At 54.6% G+C, this 23,993-nt stretch overlaps 3 protein-coding genes across 3 annotated transcripts in view; 2 read left to right on the forward strand and 1 right to left on the reverse strand.

Annotated features, from left to right (window-relative positions):
- Positions 1 to 2,576, reverse strand: part of VOLCADRAFT_96536 (uncharacterized protein) — a gene marked incomplete at both ends in the record, with an annotated part of 3,102 nt that extends 526 nt beyond the window's left edge. Inside the window, 3 exons of the mRNA XM_002955608.1 lie at positions 25 to 412; positions 890 to 928; positions 2,418 to 2,576. Of these exons, the coding sequence (XP_002955654.1) occupies positions 25 to 412; positions 890 to 928; positions 2,418 to 2,576 (586 nt within the window). The remainder of the gene's footprint in view (positions 1 to 24; positions 413 to 889; positions 929 to 2,417) is intronic.
- Positions 2,577 to 7,148: 4,572 nt separating this feature from the next.
- Positions 7,149 to 13,462, forward strand: dnj24 (molecular chaperone; the record flags this gene model as incomplete). Its single annotated transcript, XM_002955562.1, has 12 exons — positions 7,149 to 7,307; positions 7,802 to 7,915; positions 8,138 to 8,356; positions 8,809 to 8,934; positions 9,230 to 9,333; positions 9,935 to 10,055; positions 10,272 to 10,391; positions 10,799 to 10,885; positions 11,143 to 11,415; positions 11,978 to 12,076; positions 12,549 to 12,748; positions 13,084 to 13,462. The coding sequence occupies 12 exons, from the start codon at positions 7,149 to 7,151 to the stop codon at positions 13,460 to 13,462; spliced, it is 2,001 nt and encodes a 666-aa protein (XP_002955608.1).
- Positions 13,463 to 14,583: 1,121 nt separating this feature from the next.
- On the forward strand, positions 14,584 to 20,948 carry elg7 (acetylglucosaminyltransferase; the record flags this gene model as incomplete). Its single annotated transcript, XM_002955563.1, has 10 exons — positions 14,584 to 14,723; positions 14,793 to 14,974; positions 15,044 to 15,179; positions 15,254 to 15,486; positions 16,631 to 16,776; positions 17,090 to 17,293; positions 17,805 to 18,016; positions 18,465 to 18,622; positions 19,078 to 19,203; positions 20,131 to 20,948. 10 exons carry the CDS (start codon positions 14,584 to 14,586, stop codon positions 20,310 to 20,312), a joined length of 1,719 nt encoding a protein of 572 aa, XP_002955609.1. The 3' UTR covers positions 20,313 to 20,948.
- Positions 20,949 to 23,993: the final 3,045 nt, after the last annotated feature.

Genomic DNA, 23,993 nt, shown 5'->3' on the forward strand with positions numbered 1-23,993 from the left:
TCTCATCCTCATCCTCATCCTCACCCTCATCCTCACCCTCATCCTCATCCTCATCCTCATCGGCATCCTCACCCTCATCCTCACCCTCATCCTCATCCTCACCCTCATCCTCATCCTCACCCTCATCCTCATCCTCATCCTCATCCTCATCCTCATCCTCATCCTCATCCTCATCCTCATCCTCATCCTCATCCTCATCCTCACCCTCACCCTCATCCTCATCCTCATCCTCACCCTCATCCTCACCCTCATCCTCATCCTCATCCTCATCCTCATCCTCATCCTCATCCTCATCCTCATCCTCATCCTCATCCTCATCCTCATCCTCATCCTCATCCTCATCCTCATCCTCATCCTCATCCTCATCCTCATCCTCACCCTCATCCTCACCCTCATCCTCCGTAGTTCTTCTCTGTGATGGACGCCATCTACGGAGCATCCATGTTCAGATACATCGCCTCCTCTCCCTTCACCTCCTTCCTTGTCGTGGAAACCAACTTCGTCACGCCGTACGGCAGCAGCACGAAGCCCTCAACGCTTCAGCTGTACACCTCCGCAGCCAGGTCGTATGGCAAGCCCGTACAATTTGAGGCCGCGATGGAACGTGTCGCGAATTACTCCTTGCTGGAGTCAGGGTTTCGAAACGCGCTGGCAGCGGGCGCCGGCGCGCTGGGCATCTCACACTGGCTGACGAGGCTCGGTGCAAACGAGAGTCTAAGCAGGGCGCTCAACTCCGTACCTAATTGCAGCGCGAGCGAGCTTGTAGGAGTGTTTGTCCATCTGGAGTCGTGCTCAGCGTTCCATGGCCTACAGGTGGGTTTGAGGTCAAACTGGAGTGGGAAAGGTTCCGAAAGCAACTTGAACTAGCTGCGCTGTGTTGCAAAGCCACCGGAGGGAGGGAGTAAGGCAACAAGAATTGCGGGTTGCGCTGCATTGGAGCGAGTGGAGGTAGAGGAGATGATGGGGGAGCTGTGTGCGGGGAGTTGCAGAGGTCTAAACCGTTCTGGATTCTAAACCCAAGGGGGTCAGCTCCACCACTACGCGTACACTACCCCGCGGTGGAGGTGCCGGAAGGCTGCCTCGGTCGTCTGGGCCAGGAGCCGCCTGAAGTCCTGTCGTAACGGCCGCTAATGATTCGTGTTGATAATCACGAATTATTTTTTATGCACTGGTCACACACAGTGGTTATGCTTCTTCTTTGAGCCCCTTCCTACGTGGCCTTCACGCGTGTAACTATGTATGTATGTGTGTATGTATCACCGCAGTGGGGCTGGGCGCGCACCGACCCGCTCCACGATTTCATTGAGGTACGAGGTCTGTTAGGTCCTTCATCCCTCTGCGTTAAATCAGTCGATGTTAAGTCAAGCCGCCAACAACAGGCGTGCGTCCTCCCCTTTCTCTTGCGTTAATGCCTCCTGGCTATTATGTATATTGATGCGCATGTATCACCTGACTGTACTACAGCCATAATTGACGGACTGTACGGCGCAACAAGAGCGTATGTGTGCAATAAGGATTGCGTTCTCCTGCTTGCAGCCGTTCGCTGATATGTTTTTTCGACGAAAAGGATTGTTGTGCTTTCCGCCCAGGAGAAAGACACACTGCAAAAAACCGTGGGGACGCTATCACGAGTCCAACGGCCGCTAATAACCGATGGTTTTCTCCTCTACAGGAAAATTCCTCTCTCTCTCTCTCCTCCCCCCCCATCTCTCTGGATGGATTCAATGTTTATTCCCTTGGGCTGTTGGCTGTCCACAATGATCTTATGCGGTGGGGGCGAGAACGGAACATACTGGAAATCTGGAGCCGGACGCATAGGACCTGATAAACTTTCTTTGCTGCGTTTCTCGCGAATGAATCCTGTGTCCCCTTACAAACGCATTTAAACGCAGAGCCTTGCAGAGCGTCTCACAGCACGATGTGAGACGGCCGTGGCCGTGTACGTTGAGCTCAGTCGCTTTCTCGCGGACGTTCATTCCTTCTCTCGCGTCGTCTTCGTGGAACCGTTACTGCTGTACGACACAGCAGAATTTGCGGCGTACTTGGCCGCGAAGGCAGCACTCATGCACATTCCGCATGAGGTTCTCCGCTTGCCCTCCAACACCACATCAGGCCCACAGCTTGTCGTACTGCAGGACATTATCCCTGCGTCTACACCTTTCAATGCAGCTCTGGCGGCAAGCGTGGCGGCTGAGATGTCGTGAAAACGCTTCTCCAATTTGCTAGCGCCGGCGCCTCTTAACGGTGGCTACGATGGCAGCACTACCACCAGTAGAGCCGACACAGCGGCGAGATATACTGTCCTCATTCATCTGATTTTTGGATTCCTTGCATGTTTTCCTTAGGCATACCAAGAAGCAATTATTAAAGGCCTCGGGGGCTTTTCCGGGCGTGGACGCTTCATCATGCATCCGCACCTGGCCTGGCTGAGTACCATGCTTCATCTCACGGCGGGTTTGCGGATAGGGCCGCAACCCGGCTTCGCCAGCCAATCTACTCATCCAGCCATCAAGCCGTCCAGAAATCCAGCCCAAGTCCAACTGCGGAACTGCGGTGCCAGGCCATATCCGACGCATCCGTCTAACTTACGTTGCTCGATCAGGATACAGGCCCCAGAGAGTTATTAGGTAGATTGTCAGCGAGTTAGGTAGATTGTTTGACTGTCTGTCCCAGTTTTTTTATTTGTGTATGAAAAGAAACGTTCACGCAAAGTTGCCGATGACCTGCTTGGGCTTATCTTTACAGGGCATGTGAATTAAAATGACACGACAAGTGACCAGGATGGGGGCATGTGTATGGGGTGTATTCGCGTGTGCATTTTTCGTAATCGCAGGGGTGCATTTCTTTTTTAGATATCTTGAGAAGGCGACAGATGCATGATCTTGGAAAGGCCAATACCGTAACAACGCTGTTTTAGGCCAGGCCGGGTGACGCACGACGAGGTTGAGATTGCGAGAGAGACATGCATACATGTTGAAGATGGACAGGGAGACATCGCGCTCACAAAACGCACACACGCGTGCACGTGTTCAAGCATGTAAGCCTTGGCTGTATTTAAGGCTGTGCATGTGTTGCTCGCATAAATTGCGTGGTTGCGTGTGGGTCGCCTGCGTTGATACCAATGATCTGCGTGCTAATGTGCACCTGAACTGACTGACCCCTGTTTACCTCGTGAATCTCGTGTGGATGGCCGTCGAGATGAGGATCGCCACGACCCGATGCATGGTTGACGGGCGACGCGGTGCCGTCTCCCTTTTTTCAATGCAGCTCTCTAGTCAGGAGCAGCTGCGGACGTGGAGGGATTTCATCAAATAAACTAGTCGCACCAAGCGGTCATATGTAGCACCTTTCCTATGTACACCAAGGCGTTTGTCCAATGTGGTCGGGCAAATGCTGTGGTGCGGTGGGTATTCACTTACCATACACGTATGTATGTATCCAACATGCTGCAAAGTTTCCTTGGATAACGACTGCCGTCCTATTTGGCATGAGGACCGCTGCACGGCACCGCCGCTACCTTACCCTAAATTACATTTTGCATGTACCTGCCCTGTGTGTTTAACTTGGGACGATGATGAGGAGGATGGGGGGTAAGCGCAGCATTAGACAGGACATACACGCACACGCACACATACACATACACACAAAAAAAACACATACACGTGCGCACACACACACACACACTTACACTGATGGTCGCAGATGTCGCCACTGCTGGCCATGGACCAGCAGGCAGCAATTGCCGGTTTGGCTGCTGCTCTAACGTTCCTATTCCCTCTATTCTTCCGCATTTATTACAAGGCCCTAAATACATGCAGATAATTTTTACACCAATGTCTTTTCTTCCGGCACCCACGTTAAGTCATGACGAGTAGCTGGGTCGCAATTGGGGTCGTAATCGGGCGGAATTGGAGGTGTATGACGCCGCCTATGTACCTTTTTTGTTACGCATTACTCGCATCTAATTTTCAACCGGTTTTTGGCCTTTCTCCCCTGCAACGGTATCAGTTGAAGTAGCGGCAGTTCCTGCTGCTGCTGCTGCTGCTGCTGCTGCTGTTGCTGCTGCCCCTTCTCGGTGCTATGTCCGGCTTTTCGTTTTCAAGGCCAGGCTCTTGAACACCGGGCTGCCTGTATGCCTGCTTTTGTTACAGTCCGCCGCCGCAGATACGTGCATGTACACAATGTCGCTGTTCAAAAGCTGCTTGTCCTGCAACACTGGTTCTAGGTATAGTGGTCGCGAACACAGGATCGCTTCCCTTCTAACAACAAATGACTGGTAGGCGTCTCCTCGGCTATGCTTAACGTTGCACTCGCGATGTGTTTGCGTGCGTGTGTATACACGTATGTATGTATGCATGCCGGTCGACGGATATACTGAAGCCATTCAGAAGCTGCTGGGGCCACACGCATGCCGTATGTGTATCGGCGGCTGTCCGGCCCGCCCGCGTCTATCATGATGGGAGGTGTTGTTCGCCTGGGTTGCATCGAACTGCCGGTTTGCCGTGAACATGGGTAGACCAGGACAGTACGTACGGCAGTGCCAAGGTTTGAAAAGGTGTAGGGGGTACGATTTACCTACCTACAGACGACCGTGGAATAATGCACCAGTTTGGCACACGATACTTAGAAACCGCCTGGGTCTGTACGAGCCCCCGTGTATGTCTGTATGTTCGTATGGGCGCAAGTCCGTACGCTTGTGCATTGGGAAGCTGCGGTAGGCAGGCGCCTGGGCGGGAGCTCAATCTGCTCAGTCTGAATGCACAGTAGGGCCCGGATTGGCCCGGGTGAATAATTGTCCTGAGGACAGGAGGTAGCTATAAGCCATGAATGGAGTTCGTTATGGCTGCCTTAAATACAAGTTACAAGTTACAAGTTACTAACTTGTTATTGCTGCCTTAAATGCTGTAACATACAATGTGCATCCTTTTAAAATTATGCACTGCGTTGCGCGGTGCCCTGTATCTCCCTGTACGGCATCAGGCTGGACGACGCTAGGCTGGTGTCCGCTTAGGACTGCCAGCTCGCGGTGTGAGGACACCGCCTGATGCCGTACACCAAATAGGCCCGAATGCACGACGCAGCATACAGCCGACGCGTGGATCAGACGATCCATGTTGATGTCAGGATGCTCTTGTTGTGGTAGCGCCGGGAGGGGGGATACAGGGAGAGAAATAAGCCGCTTCAAGAGGCTGGTGTGACCGGGGGTGTTGACATGCAATGGAAACAGCGGCAGAGCCTGCGTGGTGTGGCGGTTGCAGTATTAAAGGCATGCTAAATCGGTGGCGGTGGCTGGCGGGGGGAGTTACTCGGCTAGCTGCGTCCGCAATCCGTTCTTAATCCTCTTTACTGCGTTACTTGCCGACTGAAGAAGGAGACAAGAGCGGAAACGGTACTTGTTCAAGGCCTACAGAGCTTGCTTCATCATGGAGCGTCGTCGTTTTGGTTTGTCGCGCTTGAGACAAGGTCCGTAGTTCGGCACATGCATACGGCGAAAGTGGTCAAGGTACGTAACAATACATATCAAGGTGCGGGATTTATTATGGGTTCAAAATCCCCTACTTACCTATCCAGCTTGCGTATGGCGGAAAATACCCGCATACACGCACCTCAATCGTCTGACGCACCATGCGATGTCAATCAACACACGCGCTGTGCCGCCTGCTATAGATTGCACAGAAATGAGGCTTGAGATTCATTGCAGCTATATGCTGGCAGGTATGAATTACATGCAAATCAAGCTCCTGTTGGTCCGAGCGCCTTGTTTCCCTTGATTACATATCGTGCGCTTGGTTGCGCCGCGCACGTCATAAGCTAGCCTATGTAAAAAGCTGTATATCGACATTACAGAGCGGGTGTGTATGATATTACAACGTGGTGAAAGCTGGGAATGTCGGGCAGGACTTCCTCTGGCTTTCTCGCTCTGGAAGTCGAAAAGTGTCGAATGTAGTCGATCCGCAAAACCGAGGTCAGAACGTGCTTTGTTGCATAATATTATTGGTTCTTTTTTTGTATTGTTGATTTTCAATTTTCGTTTGCAGTCGTGCAGCTGTTTTAGCGGTCTACGGTATGAGGCTCCGTTCGTCCGAGCCCGTCCAAGTTTCTCGCGAAACTACACTCGGAAATCGCTTTATAGCTTTGTAACAATGTCCCGAGGATCGGTCAAATACACCACTCCATCCAAACTATCCTAAGGCGGGTGTTGGCTCCGCGCACTTTTGCCTTTGAAGAGGGCTTTCCCGACGCTTTTCCACACATTCTCCACAAAAGCTCCACACTTTTTCGCTTCACACATTTTTCCACAAAAGCTCCACACTTTTTGCTTCACACATTTTCCACAAAAGCTCCACACTTTTTGGCGTCACAAATTTTCCACAAAAGCTCCACACTTTTACGCTTCACATACTCTCCACAACCACTGCTCGTAATCCCCGTGCACAATCATGAAAGCATGGGAGGAAGGTGCATAATGGGGCGTATACATAGCGTGCTTGTGCGTGTGCACTCGCACGCATACAACTAGCACGCGTGAAGGTAACTGAGGAAGGCGTAGCAAATACAAAATTAAAACACCACAAAAGCAGCACGGAATTAAGATAACATGCCTTTCAGGAAACAAAATTTGGAATGGAAGGCAATGTTGACGCGCCGAGCCCTGCCAAGAACTGGGCAACGGAACAGGAGTCGTCGCCAGCTAGCCGCCGCGGTCATTCCCCCCTAGGCGCCGCTCTAGGAACGAGAGAAGATGACGGCATGCGTTCGGAACAGAAGTACCGACACGCACCGACGGCTTCTGATGCCCCTGATATAGCAGGACGCACTCCCCGTCCGCACCAATGATCATATCCAAATCTTGACAATTTATGAAGTGACATATTTGTTAGGACACCCCGCTTGCGAGACCTTTGCCATCAACTATCCGCCCGTTTTTGTTTATCGCATCGCGAAGCAGGTAATGGTTATTGCCGAGTAGCAGAAGACCCTACCTTGCTACAGGAGACAGTAACCTGCCTTGCCCACGGTATCTCCACAGTGCCAGCAGGCCAGTAACGGCAGCTGTTGCGATACCGCACTGTTAGATCAATAGCTACAGCTGCAGCAGCAGCAGTAGTAGGGCCGGGAGCAGTAGCACTAGCAGCCGTGGTCTCATCATGTCGGCAGCACCCCCTCCGGAGGATGTCCCCATAGAGGTGCGGAAGAAAGACGCGAATCGCTCCTTTCCAGAGGCCGCCTCCGTCGCCGTCGCCGCCCACACCAGCAGCGACCTCTACGCTCAGCTTGGTCTTTCGCGGGACGCCACCGACACTGAGGTACAGTACATACTTACATACTTACATGTATACATACGTATACATACGCTTCCATCGGTTCGCCTACTCCTCCTTCTAAGCGCCGCAATTTGGTAACACACATCAAGATCCTTGCTTCTGGGCCCGTCTCCCTCACGGCGGCGGCTGTGTAGTGTTGTACACCATGTCGTATTTTTGTTATACTGGTACGCATGCCTCAGTCATGTGGTTCGCTCAGGCAGTTACGTGGCTATATTAAGTGGCTAAAGTACACGTTTCTCCCCACAGTTTCCATCGCCTTGGTGGCCTGGCGCGCGTTAAGACCAGTTTTTTCCCCCTTTATTCCCCTCTACGGTGGCTGGCTCCTAGGCCCCATCTCTGTCTGCAGCAGCCCTATGGCTCTCCCTATCTTTCCTCCCCTCCCTTCATGCTCCCATGCACTCTTCCTCGAGTAAAGCGCTGGCCTGTTATCGCCTGCTAGAACAGAAATAAATACGCGCTTATCCACTGACCAGGTTCGGCGAGCCTACCGGAACCTGCTGACCAGAGCGCATCCTGACAAGGGAGGGGACCCTGAGCGCTTCCGAAGGATACAGGCGGCGTACGACGTGCTTTCGGAGCCGACGAAGGTACGTATGTGGTTGCGCACGCCAGCACAGGAAGCAAGCTTCTGCTCTGGGCGATGGTGAGGACAATTGCTTTCCTGACCTAAACGCACGACTTCTCAGAATTCCTGGATCCTTTTCCGTCTCGCAAGTACAGACATGCTGACACGCGTCGTGCTGCTGCCCCTGTCTTCCTACACGCAACGCCGGGCTTACGTTACGAACCATGCTCCTCGGATACGGCAGCGCAAGCTGTACGATCAGACAGGACGGATTCAAAAAACTGCCGACCAGGAGTTCGTCGAGCGGTTCGCTAACGGTGCCTTCAACGATCCTGTCCTGGCTGCCGCCGCCGCAGCCGCCGGCGGCGGTGGTGGGGCTGGCGTTAGCAGTGGTAGCTTGGCGGATCAGATCATTGTACGGCATAACGCCGGAGAGGCGCAGAGCCACACTGCCGGCTTCGAGGTGGGTGAGGGTCTTTCCTTTTCTTTAAGAAGGCGAGATCAGCACCTCGGATCAAGTGGGGCCATGCATGAAACCTCTTCAGCATTTTTACGTTAATTCAGCGAGCTTGGGTTCCGGCAGTGCAGGAAACCATGCGTAGGAAACCCGCAGCTCTAGGGTCCTGTGTTGTCGTTATTATTATTATTTTATCCATATTACTCGTTCACACTTGCGGCGTGGGCTTCGGGCACTTGCGTCACAGCAGGTCACGGAATGCAAAGGGCTTTCCATTCATCCCAGCGCCAGCGCGTGCGATTGTATGACTGTAAGGTTTACCTACGACCGCGACAGCGGTAGTGACAGTGGTGGTGATAGGGGTTGCAGCTGCGGGTGTGGCTACGGAACCGATAAAATTACCCGATAAAATCCTTTTTCCTTCACTCGCCGTTCTAAACCACCGCCGCCTCCTGTAGGCATGGATGCGTTCCCGTGGCGATGGGGCCGGCAACGTATTCACAGCGGAGACAGTGGCCGAGCAGTACGGCGTTGCACGGCAGTCGTACGATCCCGTACTGCTGCCAAAGGCTGATGTATTGCAAGTAAGTAACCTTATAACCTTCATAAAATTATAAAGTACCCGCGCGCGTTGCACCGTATTCCATACATTTACCTTCTCATGGAACGCGCGTACGTGCTATGTGCTCTCACGCCGGAGCTGGGCGACCAATCAGGGCCCCCTCGGGCAACAGCAAGTGCCTAGGGAGTTATAAGCTGAAACCCCATCCACCCCATACATAAAAGTAGGGATCGTGGTGACGATGAAATAAAATATAAGATGAAGTACATTGCACGATAACATACGTATTAAACTCTCCGGTAGTCGCGTGTCCGTAGGTGTTGTGCCGCGGCCCGGGGGATCGAGTGGCTGACAGCTTGGTTTTGGAGGCGGTTCCGCTGGCTTCGGAGCTGGAATGGGGCCAGGTGCTGGTCGCCGTCAAGTGGGTGTGCTGGCCTGTGTGCGCGCAGGGTTTGGCACTGGTAATCCATACATACGCATACCCGGTCCGCACTGGTAATCCATACATACGCATACCCGGTCCGCACTGGTAATCCATACATACGCATACCCGGTCCGCACTGGTAATCCATACCCGGTCCGCACTGGTAATCCATACCCGGCCCAGAAGCCTTCCACTCTGTAACATTACAAATATCCGGGATCTTCCGATAATAATCAAAATTATCTGAGCAAGTGAGAATCAAATAGTCTTCTTCTCGAGCGCCTTCTTAGCTCACGACCGCCCCCAAGGGCAGCCACCTCTGTGCGAAGAGGGACAGGGTGTGTGTTCCTGTTAATATGCAAATGCACGTTCAGGACATTAGCCCTTTTGTCAGGTCTGTAACACTGCAATGTGATGATTTACTAAAATGCTAGCTCACAGGCGCCGCACGCGCAAAATCTGATTCCCTGCAAACCCCTATTTACCAGGTGGCATTAACTCAACTATTATGTTTTCCTATCCATTACGGAAACCTTCGTCCGCGACAAGTCTCCTTCCCACCGGGGCTGGGTTTGGCCCCTTGCGATCTGTACGGCAGGTACGCCCCCATCAGCGCCGCGGACACGTACACCGCCCGATTGGGTGGCGTGTACGGCAGCGACACGGCACCTAAGCTGCCGTACGTGGCCGGACACGACGGCGTGGGGGTGGTACTGAAGGTGCGGCGGCGGCACACGGATACATGACGTCACGCGTACTGCTCGATCTCTGTTGTCGCCAGCGCCAGTCGACAACTCTCAGCTCGCATCTGGTCCATTGGCACAGTCGTAATCGTGTTTCCTAACCCTCCCACTCCTCCCCCGCACCCCTCATCGCCGTACATACACAGCGGCCTCACTCCGGCCCCGCCACTCCCCTCCACACCTCACCTTCAGGTTGGTCCCGGTGTCAAGTCTCTGTGTGAGGGTGACTTGGTGTTGCCGCTGCGCCCCTTCGCGGGCACCTGGACCTCAGCTGCTGTATGGCCGGAGCGCCACCTGCTGCGACTGCCCAAGGTAGATGTGTGTGAAGTTGTCCGCTGCTGGCGAGTGTTCATTCCCTGGTCCTGCTGTTACTGCTGCTTAAGCATGTGTGCGTTGCGTTGCAAAGGACCCGTACAACCTGAAATGGCGATGACGGTGACGATGACGGTGACGATGACGGTGATTGTGATGACTGGGCCTTGGCCGTATCTGCCGCATGCGCACAGCTACACACACACGCAGTCCGTCCGTCTTGTCTCACACCGCCAACGCAAGACGGACTGGCGGTGGAAGAAGTCCCCGAGGGAGGGGATTCCCCGCATCATAGGGGTCCGTTGATGCCAATCAGCATACAGTAGGAGTCGTACGACTACTACTGTTACTCACTTGAGGGACACGACCTTGGCACACGCCATATCCACGGCATCCATATTTCGCAGGACGGCTGGGGATTGCCGCTGGAGTACCTGTCCATGAGCCGTGAGCTGGTGGTGGCGTACCAACTGCTGGAGCAAGGTGGACTGAAGGTACCGTACTTTTCAAGATGATGCCCCGTTTCGGCACATGGGCTGCATGGCGCATGGACCGGCATGACGATGATGATGATGATAGTGATGCACAAGCCATTTGTACTTGCATTTGTCTCTCTTTGCATCGTTTTTTGCATCGTTTTTTGATAATGTTTATCTCTCGAAGAAAGCTCTGAGAAACTCCACGTACCCAAACCCCGTTTATGTGCCAACCGTGTGGTCCGTGTGTGTATGTGTATGCCTATGTACGGCAGCCCGGCGATGCCGTCATTCTGAACGCCGCCAGCAGTACGGTTGGTCAGACGGTGTTGCAGCTATCCAAGCTGCTGAGGCTGAGGGCAGTAGCGGTCGTACATCGTGGCCGCAGCAGCACCCGCGGCCGTGTGGAGGGAGGAGGTATCAGCTGCGCCGAAGGCAGCGGCGACAACAATATCGACGGCGTCGATGAAGCCAAATGGGATCGTACGGCGGCCTGGCTTCGTGGCCTGGGCGCGGTGGAGGTGCTGGCAGACGAAGGCTCGTTGCGGGTGGGCCCTGTATAGGTTGGCACATCAGAATTCAGCGTTCAGTTGCGTCGATCCATCCCCATCACTTCCTGTTGCCCTGGCCGCGGCCTTGCTTGGTATCGCAAGGCCAAAGACGACCTGTGCCGTACTGCAGCTTTACGACTGCAGTACATTAATTATATAGTCGCGAGACGAACATATACACAAAGAGATGTCGCAACATTTCACCGAAAGCAAGTTGTCCAGCAGCTGTTCCGTGTTGCAGTGTGCACTAGATACAGCCGTAAGACGCCTACAGCGCGCGTTTGAGAAGGGCTGTGTGAAGCTTACCCAGTCCCCCGAGCCTCCCTTCCTCAGTACATCCTACCCAGACAATTAAGCTTTTGGCCCAGCCGCTAATGCTTTCATCTTCCCCTCACCTCTCCCTTCCTCAGTACATCCTACCCAGACAATTAAGCTTTTGGCCCAGCCGCTAATGCTTTCATCTTCCCCTCCCCTTTCCCTCCCTACCTTACATTTTCCCTCATCAATTTCTACTGTCCCCCCTTCCTCCCCTTTCCCTTCTTTTTCCCCGGACCCGCAGGCGGAGCTGGACCGGCTGCGCTTCTTCTCCCGGCCCCGTCTGGCCCTGGACGCTGTGGGCGGCGATTCCGCCCTGCGCCTGATGGATACACTTAACGAGGTGCGCCGTGTGAGCGAATCCTCAAAAACATGCTGTTGCTCGACGGTTACCTGACAGTCTCGACGACGCTTTCGATGTGTGTGTGTTTGTGCTCTCCAAAGGCCTGGGGAAGAAGCTTGGATATTTGGGTATGTGATTGCGGAACAGGCGACACACACACACAGACACGCACGCACACACACACACACGCACTCTCAGTAGTCCTCACTCCACCTCGTCCGCCTCAAGCCTGGATTACATCTGTTCCTTCACACAAAATGGGCGAAACAGAGATTAGCCAGGGGAATTATCAAGGAGGTCTTGACTAAGGGCCGTCTTGCCTGCTTAGGAAAGTAGGCAGTCGTTCCCGGGCCCCGCAAATTATAAGGAACCATGTCGTATGCCGTGGACTTTCAGCATTTTCACCACATTCCCCTGCTTTTCACACCCACAAACCGCCTCCTCCCCTCGTCCCCTCCCCTCCCCGGCGCAGGGCGGTGAGCTGGTGGTGTACGGCTGCATGAGCGGCCGTTCGCCGGTCTTCCCTTGGCAGTCCTGGGTGTTCAAGGATGTGCACGTGCGAGGCTTCAACCTGCGGCGCTGGATATCGGGCCGTCCAGCGCGCCTGGCGGAGGCCCTGGAGGCTTTAGGCAAGCTGGTGGCGGCGGGCATGCTGGGCGTGGAGTTTACCGAGTGAGAACTGCATACGATAACGTTTGCGTGTGTTACACCTCCTGCTGGAGTTGCGTTACCATCCAACGGTGTAACGGGGGCCCACACGAGCCATGAGGGGGCCCAAAGGCTGTTCAAAATAGATTCGCAAGAAAAGCTGTTATCGTCCTAGTAGTGTGCTGTATGGGCCGCAGCTGGGTACACCCAGGCTGACCGGGGTCGGGCTTGTTGTTTGGGCCGGTAGCGGGCCTGCAATGAAAAACTAATGATTTGCTGCAGCTGATGTTGCAGTTGCTCCCGTGCCCGCTCACTCTCTGTCTCTGCGGCTTCGTCTACTCCCTGGCTGTACGGCACAGGTACGACATCACCGAGTGGCGAGAAGCGCTGGAGCATGCGCAAGAGCGCGGCAAGCGGACCAAGGTCATCCTTCGGATGACCGACCCTTGGGTCACTGGCGGCGACCCCGTGCCACCCACCATCACTACTTCTACGCCCACCGCGGTGCCGGTGCCGCTAGTGACCAGCAACATGGAGACAGCAGTCAACGGAGAGGGGGGCATGCTGCCTGGTTTTAGCGCCTCCGGGCCAGCCCCCGTTGACAACCCCGCTGCCGCAAGGGCCTCCCAGGCGCCCTCTGTGGCGAGGCCCAAGGGGCTGAAGACGGGCTCCTTTCCCGCTAGAAACACCCCGAGGCCGGTCGTCGTATCCACAACTGCTGAGCTACGAGCGTACTGAGTAGTCGCCGACTCGTAGTGAGCACCAGTGGGATTGGGTAGCATTGCCCAGACAGAGGTGGAGGTGATTGAGGGCCGAGGCTGGACGGGGTGCTAGCCAGGGTTGGGAAGTTGGACTGTAGCCTGGACGTGGTTCGGGGTGTACATCCCCGGTCGGCTTCATGCCCTGACCCTGGGCACGGCTGCTTTGTGTGATGTGCATTCAATTTATAAGAGCGATGTTGATGGCAAACCATAATTGGGTGTGCTTTATGCGGTGAAAATGGGCCTAGGCTGATGACGACGACGTTTCCTTTGATGCCGTCCCGCGCCTGGTGCCAAAGTCTTCCCAGCTCAGCCGCACAGCCAGGTGTAGTGACGTTGTGATATAAATACGTGAAGCTTTCGGTATCTGCAAGCTGTGAAATGTACTTGCAATGGATGGTTGTCATGGTTCGAGCGAGGTTGCATAAGTACGCTTCTCTACCCTCCTGCGACAATAGAAAATTGTCGTTTTTTGCAATAGTGCCAATCATGCCAAACCTACTAAACTTAAGACTATTGGTCAGATGGGAAATGTAAACGTGAAGCGCAGGTGGAAGTGGCTAACCGCCCGTTAAGCACAACTACCGGATGGCTGGCGGACACGAACTAATTATACGGGATAAATGACTCTCATATGACGTGTATCCTTCCATGAGAAAAGGTTAACTCGCGAGAATTCATCCTTCTGTTGATATAGGACATGCTTATTAACTAGCTTAGCCTAGCAAAATTCATTGAGACTACGAAGGTGTTAGCAACTGCAACCAAAACAAAGGCCTATTGCTTGTTTGCTGTAAGGTGCACATAATCCGGTGCGAGTTATCTCTCCATTGCTGGCTGGACGTTACCGTACTATATTACCGTGGCTCTGTGTAACAAGAGAGAATTGTCACATCTGTGGTATTATACTTCAGGTACTGTAAAGATGCGAGGTGCTATGGTCAAACGACCACGACGGCGAGCATAAGCTGTTGCGGCTGGGGGTTTAGTGAGTAGCTGCCGCTTGCGACCTCGCATATGACCATGTCCGTGTTGATCTGACAACCTCATAGATTGATGACATAAACGGAGGACAGCTGCTAAGACTTGGCCTCAGCCATGCGTGGCGCGCTGGCTTGGGCATCGGTCTGCATTCTCGCTGTTCTGTGCGGCACATTCCTTGCACCAACGGCATTCGGTCGGAAAGCATGTCCAGAGGGCTGCCATAAATTTGGAACTTGCAACGAGGAGCTCGGCAGGTAAGGACGGCAACTGTCACCATCAAAGAAGCATAATTTGCAGCAGGATTTACTTTTGATTATACGCAGATGCGATTGTCCATGGAACTACACGGGCCCTTCATGCACCATAGCCTATCGCGGCTTCTGCGTCAAACGTGTGGGCGTCGACAACCCAATCAACACATGCAAAGATGGTGATCCAACGCTTTGTGTAAACGCCTGTAATGGAAGGGGGGATTGTAAGGGAGGCTTTTGTCACTGCAAGCCGGGTAAGTGTCTTTCGAACACCATCCAATGGCTGTCAGTGCGCTTCCTAAGTCACCCCTCTGCTCATGCAGGATTCTTTGGGGTCGATTGCGCACTGTCATACAATAAGCAAGGCGAGGCCGAGGTCTTGGCGGGTATGGACTATCGTTTGAACAAGCGCGGACCCAAGATATACGTGTATGAAATACCTCCAGACTTCCATGTCAAGTAAGTGAGCGGACACGGCGGAGCACTGTTGCGGGTTATGGTTGGTAACCGAGATGCATGTCCATCACCTGCAGACGTGACATCCACAAGGTTGATCGGCCCCCCCTGCACATGGCGCTAATGGAACGCATTTTGTCGGGAGGCCATCGGACGGCAGACCCTGAAAAGGCCGACTTCTTTTACATCCCCGCCAGTGCACGTGACTTAAAACGGGCCTTCCTACTAGAACCGCTGCTGAACTACATCATCGAAGCGTGGCCAATCTGGAACCAGACAGGCGGGGCACGGCATATCATGCCAGCGGAAGGTAAGGAAAAGAGCACAACCCAAATGGATGCCAGAGCGCGCCCCCCATACATGCTGTCCTGGAACGGCTGTTGTGTGGCGTAGGCTGCGGTTATGATTACGATGTAGGCGGATAAGGGCGCTCCATGTGGGGCATTGCGTACCCTGGATTTGGCTAAAGGTTGGGGGTTTCAAGCTGTGCCGGCACAGTAAAGAACCCTAAGTTCCCAACATGGCACAGCGACGGCGAGGAGCTACAACAAACATGTTGCACGGCCTCCTGCGTGGTAAACCTCAGAGCTATCCTTGCTTTACCCGGCGGTGCTAAGTGGGTGGAGGGGCAAAAGAGCCTCTGTACCTGAAAGTGAGCACATGCCTCCACATCTCCTGTGCTGCCATGGCGTTGATTCGGCGAACGAACGCATGGTTGTCTAGGGACTTTTCATGGGCTACCTAGTAAGGGTGGTCTGTAGAAGCAGCCTTCGCTTGCTGCTACATGTCGGCCTAGGCACTGGCGTGAGGAGCGGGCGGCCATGCGTGAGGAGTGTGTGGCCGCAGCGGGAAGGAAGGAAGCTCATTTACAGGACCGGGTCTGCTTTGCCCATAACCCGGGGACTGCAGTATATAACTGTGGACTGCCGGTCATCTTCCTAGGAAGTAGGAAGCAGCGCAAGTTGTCAGCGTGCTTTGTGAAACCACACTCCTATGTTTTCTTGCCCGTGTCGTCTGTAAGGATTCACGTGCCCACATAGACCGTCGCGAGATGTGTGCTCCCAATGGGCAATGTCCTGGGAGGGCCTGGGAGGAGATGTAGCCCGGATTGGGGTTCTGCTGCACAGGACATGTGTGGGAAATGCCATTACCCCCTGTACGGGTCTTCTATGTGAGAAATACCAACCTGTAGGCTAAACCCACCCAGAACCCTCCTTATGTCCGTGAACGCCATTACCTCCTTGGGGTGTAGCCTGCTCATGGAGAAACCCCAGCTGGGTGCGCGTACGCGCTTAAAAAAATCGCAATGCCCCCGGGTAGTCGATGCCTCGCTTGACAGCTGTGGCGATTTGCTCCCTTGCCTTGACCAAGGCCGCCGTGGTTGCGTGTCACGACACTTTATTGGGTCGAGTTAACCCCCTCTGGTGCTCTGCTCCGAAACCCGGCCCTCGCAGGCGATGTGGGCACGTGTGAGCTGCCCATGAAGATCCGTAACATGACTGCGAACGTCACTTGGCTGCAGTTCTGGGGCATGTACGACTTCCACCCGCACTGGACTCAGATCTTCCACAATCGCGTGCCATGCATGGTGCCAGGCAGGGTGAGTAGCAGCAGGGGCGCTGCAGCCTTCCGACGCAAAAGGGTCAGGCGTGTGGTCTGAGCCCCTTGGAATGTTCGCCTTTGGGATTTTAACCTCGTGACTTGCCTCCTGGGTTTCTGGGTCCCACAAATTGTGGCACTGGGGCTCCGGGCAGGCAATATGTGTGTTTTGGTCATAGCTGTGTTGTTGTGCAAGGGGAGATGGCGTGTTGCTAGTTGCGGACACAGCACACTTACCTTGCTAGTTCCCGACACGGCGCCTTACCGCTATATTCCGTGTCGTGTTGATGTCCGCTGTCCCGTCCGCCCCTTAGGACATCGTGGTGCCGTTTATGGCCATGTCCAGTCATGACCGGTTTGTCATTGAGACGCCGCTGCACCCTCGCAACCAAAAGCGCAACCGGACAAACACGTTCTTCTTCGCGGGCGGGATCTGCGGCAGCGGCAACAAACGAGCGCTGCCGCCGCATTGCACGTACTACAAACAAGTGCGGTACAGCGGCGGAGTGCGGCAAGCGGTGAGAGAAATGGCCAGAAAGGGGGTCGGGCGCGCGTGTGATGTTGTGATGTGATGTTTGGCTGGAAAGGGGAGGTATCTGGGCCACTCTGCGCTGAACCGAACCCCGCCCACTCATATGTGCGGCACCTGTAATTAGGGTTTGTGCAAATTGTCTAATCAGCCAGGGCACAAGTTTAACTGTGTGCCATACCAAACCACGTTCTTCAGAAGAGAAGATGAAGTCGCGTGCGTGCACCCGACTATGGCGTGCCATAGTTGGCTCGTGTTCCCACTGCTCCCCCGCGTTTCGTTTCGAACGGCTCCGCGCCCCCCATATTGGATTTGGAGCGATGACCCACTTGGCTGAACCCACTGCCCGAGGTGTCACTCCCATGTCCGTGTACCAACCTGCGTCCCCCGTTCCGGAGTTATCTTTGCGACACGAGAGCCAGCGGAGCTCAGTGGCGCTACCTGGACCCCCACCCCGGCCTTGACACGACCCTCTTTCCTACCTCGTTTTGCCGCGCCAGGTCTACTACCACTACCATAAGCGGCCGGGGTGGCGTGTGGTGCCTGGGACGGATGACTACGCGCGGGACTATGCGTCAAGCATTTTCTGTCTAGCGGCTGCCGGAGGTGGCTGGGGCAAGCGCGGTATCGTAGCCACTATGTATGGCTGCATACCTGTGGCAGCTACAGACATGCTGTACGAGGCGTTTGAGCCGGAAATGGATTGGAACAGGTGCGACTGGTTTGCTTTTTGGAGGTGGAGGTAGAAGGGAAAGGGAATGGCCCCTTGTTGTAGGGTTGTAGGGGGCCGCCATTTTGGGTGGGATGTGGAGGCTTAGGGGGGAGCGTGTGCAGTTTTGGACTCCGTGTCGTCCTTCACACTGTTTGCGGTAGCTATTTTTTTTGCGCTTGGCCTGCGTCCCCCCTGTCTGCGGTGTCCCGCAGTACTGCAGCTACTCAAGTATGACCTGGAGCGCTCTCTCTTAGGCGTGTGTCCCTGCGTTATCTTCGCCACACACGCGTTGCTTTTATGTTTGCAGCTCTTCGGGGTAGCAAAAAACCGCAAGGAAATCTGCAGTCGTTTGATTTGCAGCGGCGGCGGCGACTGCAACTGCTGCTGGCCCCTTTCCTTTGCTTAACTGCTTACCGCGCTGCCTGCCTTGGCTGCCCCTCCACTTCAGGTTTGGGGTGCGCGTCTCGCAAGCTCAGATCCCGCAGCTCGGGGACATGCTGGAGGCTTTCACACCGGAACAGATACGGCAGATGCAGATCCGCACCGCCTGCGCGGCGCAGCACCTGCATTGGAGTACCAACCTGGGGGGCATCATGGGCGAGACCGGTGCGTGACTGACTGACTGACTGACTGACTGACTGACTGACTGACTGGCTGATCCGCGGTGTATTTGCGAGAGAAATCCGGACAACACCCGGGGGAAGGATCGGTGCAGATATTTCGCGGCGAGGGGAGATGGAGTAGAGGCATAGCACAGAGCAGGAATGCAGGGGTTCATTCGTTGTTCCTCGCGTCCCCCTCCTCTTCGCGCTTCGTTTGCAAGCTGCATACGTGGTGTGTGTTTCCATGCTGTATGCGTTCCCCCAGCCTTAGCTTTTTCGTGTGGCCAATCGATTATCCTACATATAATACACTCTTTGTCACCCGTATTCTCATGGCCCGGACACATGATCATCTAAGGAGCTCGAAGAGAGCGGCAGCTCGGGCTCTTGGTGACTCCGTGGCCAACCCAGCCTTAAGCCCGCTTGGCTGCTGTTACCCTTTGGGTTTGCCCCGTACAGGCGAATTTGACGCTTTCAACACTATCATGGCCATTCTGCGCATGCGCCGTAAGCGGCCCGACCTGCTACCACAGCAGTACTACGAAGAAGACGAAGAGTTCCGAAACTTCATTGATTGCAAGCCATGTGAGTATCTATATACTGCCGGCTCGCTGCAAGGGATGATGTCTCATAGAGTCGGCGTGTGTCCGGGTACAGTGGGGGGCGGCTCACCCTGCATGATGCGGCTCTACGGCTCTAATAGGGGTATTCGAAGGCAGAGCAGGGCGCCTCGTAGCGCCCGCCGATGCGGCTTCGTGTGGCACCGTGGTATGTCTGGGTCTGTGAGACCGTATCGTACTTAGGATCCGGCGGCTTGCCTGCATCAGCTTGCGCATAAGGTGACAGGTAAATGCACCAGGAACAGACTGCTCGGTATTCGTCCCATTTGTATCATTATCCACGCCTGGCTAGGCATATCGCGCTCACATTGCGTCGACGACTTGTGCGACGGTCGCGTTAAAAACATTCCTCGCACAGGGGCATGCACATTCTTCGAAACCACGGCCGGCTTGGACATTTTTGCTCAGCAGCCGCACTTCACATATTCACGCTTGCGAGCTACATATGGCTTACGTACTTCCGTTGCTGGGTTTGCAGTGAATGTGGGTTAATGCTCAAGCCGTTGGTAGAGCACACACGAGCTCGCAACCACCGAAGCGGCTAGTAAACACGCACCTAACAGCACGCGATTGAGTGATTGACTGACTGATGCATACGCAAGTAATAGCTTTGTGCTCTCGTGCGCAGATGCTCTTATAGGTATGGCTCCTGGACACCTAAAGGCAAATACGTACCAGGCTTTATATTCTTTGATCTCTGGTCATTACGGCATTACCTTTCCATGACAAGGCATTGCCGATCTGTGCATCCATTCCTTAAGATGGGAGCATACCCCTCTGTGGGTGTTGCTGCCGCATAGTTCAATGCCCCTTCCGCCCAGTGGCGTCTTTTCCTCCCGGGTTTTCTGTCCTGTGTGATGTTTGGTCTGATTGTCTGCTCCGCTGGCCGCAGTCCGACCCACGGCGCAGCACATACCCCTCTGCACCATGTACACGGGCCCCGGGATGGAGCTTCGTGGCTTTGAGGACTCCTGCCCCGCAGCCGTGTACTACTTTCGTCGGAAGTTGGGCCCGCCTGGGGGTGCAATCTGCGCCTTGTCCCAAGACACGGCTTCCTGTCCACTTTTTGATTAGCTTACAGCAAAGCGGTAGCGCAGGACAGCGCAGCAACGGTCGTTGGTGTTGAAACGCAGCTATGCTTGTTCTGCTTGCTGCCGCTGGCTGCACTTGAGGCTGTGCAGTTTAGCAGGGGCGAGCCGGAACATTGACCACGCATGGGCCGGACTAGTAAAGCAGTGAAGCATCGGGACGCAAGACTTCCGTGGCCACTGCGCCGGCTCACCGGGCCGAGCAGCCAGGGAAGAGGATTGCTCAATAGCCAGTTGGCAAAGGAAGGCGGCCGCGTACAAAAGACCGGGAGAAAGGGTCACGTGAGAAGGGTCGATATAAGGGGTCGAGAGTGGGTGAATTGTCATGAGGCAGCGCGCTGGCCTAAGCGCAGCCCAGAAATTGTAGGCCTGTAAGTTCAGCAGTTTTATACAGCCGCAGGGTAGGTCATTCAGTTTTATGGCCAATACAGCATCTCGGTGTGTTTTGGAGCTGGGAGAGGTGTACAGCTATCGGAGCAAAGGAGCAACAGCCAGCACCAGCAGCAGCAGGGGGATTGTACAGGCTATCGCCTAGGGCAGCCGATTATTATCAATGTTGGGAGCGTGAGCAGCAGAGGCTGGTACAGAGGGGTGTGGCGCTGCGCCAGGGGTCGCTGCCGCCAGCCCAGGTGAGCTTGTGAGCCGCCCTTGAGTCAGGCTATAGCTTGAAAACGAGGTGCACCCTAGCCCGGGTGTAACTAGGGGATGAGTGCGAAGCGCTACCTAGCGATTACCTAGCTGTTTAGCTTAGGGAAGTCCTGGAAAGGTCCATCGGATGATTTCCGAGTGAGCAGCGCTTGACCTGTGTGTGTGTGCGTATATGTGTGTGTCGTGGGTATACAGCGACACAGGCACACGGCCCTGATGTCACTGTAAATCCCGTCGTTGGATGTTGAACAAGCGGCACTCGCGCCGCCGGCAAAGCCCCCTCTAGTTGCCAACCGAACAGTACTCGAAGACGAGGGATGTTCTTACCGAGCTTTACCACGTTCCCTTTCTGCATGTACTAAATCATTTCGGGTCAGGGAGCTAGCGATATTCCGGTGAAGTTCATGATCTTATAGCTCTTTTCTACCCAGGCTAGATTCGTGGGACAAATAGTCACATATCACGCTTGCATATTTTTACACCAGTTTGTGCAGAGTGGCTTCTGATGTCCTGCTTCGTGTCTATCTCTCCTATACCCTGGGTCTCTTTTATCTCTTTTATTCACGAGCCCAACATTATGTACTCCTGTCTCCTGCCTCCTTGGTTTAAGTTAGTAGTAATATTCCGTCGGCAACTGTTTTCGCGGGAATGCGGAAATCCCCAACGCCATCGCCTTTCGGCCTTGCCCCACTTTCCCTCGCGCAGACAACCCTGGCGTCCCGCCGCCGCCCCTCTGCACCATGTTTATCAGCCCCATGCACAAGGGCTACGAGGACACGTGTCCCAAGGAGCACTTCACGTACTTCCTGCGCCGCAGGCTGGGACCCCCCGGCGGTGCTATCTGCGTGGGCGCTCCAAATCTGGCACTATGTCCGCATTACTAGGTAGCCCAAGGGGCTGCAGTGTACATGGGCTTATGCTGTCGGCAGCCTCGGGTCCTTCGGCATGACCTCTGAGGTCACCGCCCATGGCTCGCTTGCCTCTTCCGTAAAAGCCGTGGCCGAGGCCGCCGAGTTCAGAATCTTGCGAGGTCGGACTTGCTAGCCCAGCGACGCGGATGTGTGGAGTATGCGAGGTGCCGAGGGAAGCGTCTCCTTGTCAAGATTCTATTGCGCCATATCGGGAGGCTCTATGAAACTGCCGGCGCTTTTGGAAATTCTAATCGTTAACGGCGGGCCTAGAAGTCCAGCATTCGCATGGGGGCAGGCGCATTGGGAGGAGCAGGGAACGGAGCCAGGCTGGAATGGGCGTGGCTAGGCTGTGCTGTTCTGCACAGGACTTTGGCGGTGTGCTCGGTTCAGGAATGGTATGCTGTGCTGTGCTGGCATTTGTACCGTAGCGTAGGTTAGTGTCAGATAGGGGTCATGATGCATTGCTGAACGAAAAGAGATATGTATTATTGAGCGGAGGCAGGCATCCTTCGGAGGTTCTGTAGATGAATGCAAGTGATCAGCATCGTCTCAGTCGTTTCCGAGCAAGTGCCATGGATAAGGAAGTGCCAAGTGCCATCGGTTATCCTGTTATGTTGCACACTGCGAACTGATTGGGTTGCTGCACTATTGCTGCTGGTGCTGCGGATGGTATGCGCTGGGGCCCATGGGTAGAGAGCATGGACAAGTTGGGAGCGGGCTCGCCAGTCCCAATGCGGATATGCCTAATGCGTGGCAATCCCGCCAGGCATCATTGCGTGAGACCACAAGAGTGGTGTGGGGATGCGGGAAAAATGCACATGTATTGCCCAGTAGCACATGCACAACAATAGCTGTGGAAACAATGACTGAGTTTTACAATGATTTGACCCGGACGATGGAAACGGAAATATGGAAGGCATCGGGGGATTTGCTTTGGCATCTTCGGATACTCCGCGAAGCCCGCGAAGCGGACATGGCTCTACGCCACGAGAGTTCGTGGAGGCGGCCGCGTGCACACAGCCTTCCTGGCGTTCCTAAAAGGGGATTGCGGGTTGCGAGGTGTGGCGCAGATTTTGGCGTGTGTAGCTGGGAAGTGAGCAGGAACAGCGGTGGAAATTTGATGGCCGTACGGCGGCAAGAGTTGTTAGGTGTCTGGTGGTGTCTGTAGACGGGTAGGTTTGGGGGGTGGGCTGGCTCGCGCGCTTGGTCTGTTAGGTGACGCGGTTTTGCGACAGCGGGCACGTAACAAATCTCTGAGATGGTTGATGGCTTCATTTCTTTATGGCCAGATAGCATGGTGGAGTACTTGAGTGCTGACAGACTTGCGTACGGAAAGAAGGAAACAGCGGACGAGCTGTCAGTGATCGTGTTCTCGTGAATTCATCCACATGTTTATGCACACTGCGCACGTCAGCTGTAGCGTACATTGCCAGACCTTGGCTTTGGAATTAACCAAAGAAATGGACAAGTCGGCACATGCTGGCTTTATTGCAGGGAAGCGAAACAGCTTCCGGGGAATCGGAGATCCATATCAAAATTACCAGGATAAACGAAGACGTGCTGCGCTTGATCGCCAGAAGGCAGCTCGGCTACATAGCTCTAACCGCGCGCGAACCCTAGCTCTCGACAAGGAGAATCAGGTGAGTTTTTTTTCTGAAAATAGGAAGGTATGAATATAAAGACAACATAATTATTTGAACGACGTTCTTCATGGACGTAGCCGTCTGCGTCTGCAGTCGCGGGGGATGCATTTACACCTCTTCCCCTTACAAAGCCTAAATAGTCAGTGCTGGGCTTTCACAACAGGACGTTTCCGAAGATGGCCTTTCCATCGTGGATGATCGTGTGGACGATCGTCTGGACGAAATCACCCTCGAGCCTCGGGATTCCTCCATGGCGGAGGACGCGGACATGGCTCCATCTACCTCCTATGGGCCGAGCGACAACTTTGCGCGAGGGCGGGGACGAGGTGGCCCTGGGCGGAGCGCACGCGGCTCGGCTTGGCGACGGCAGAAGGGCCAAACCGCAGGCGCTGGGGGAGTACGTGCTTACGGTCAGCGCTATGGTAACGAGCTGATGCAGCCCGAATGGATGACAGACGTTCCGAA

This window comes from Volvox carteri, assembly GCF_000143455.1.
Source record: "Volvox carteri f. nagariensis unplaced genomic scaffold VOLCAscaffold_53, whole genome shotgun sequence".
Taxonomy (NCBI): domain Eukaryota; kingdom Viridiplantae; phylum Chlorophyta; class Chlorophyceae; order Chlamydomonadales; family Volvocaceae; genus Volvox; species Volvox carteri.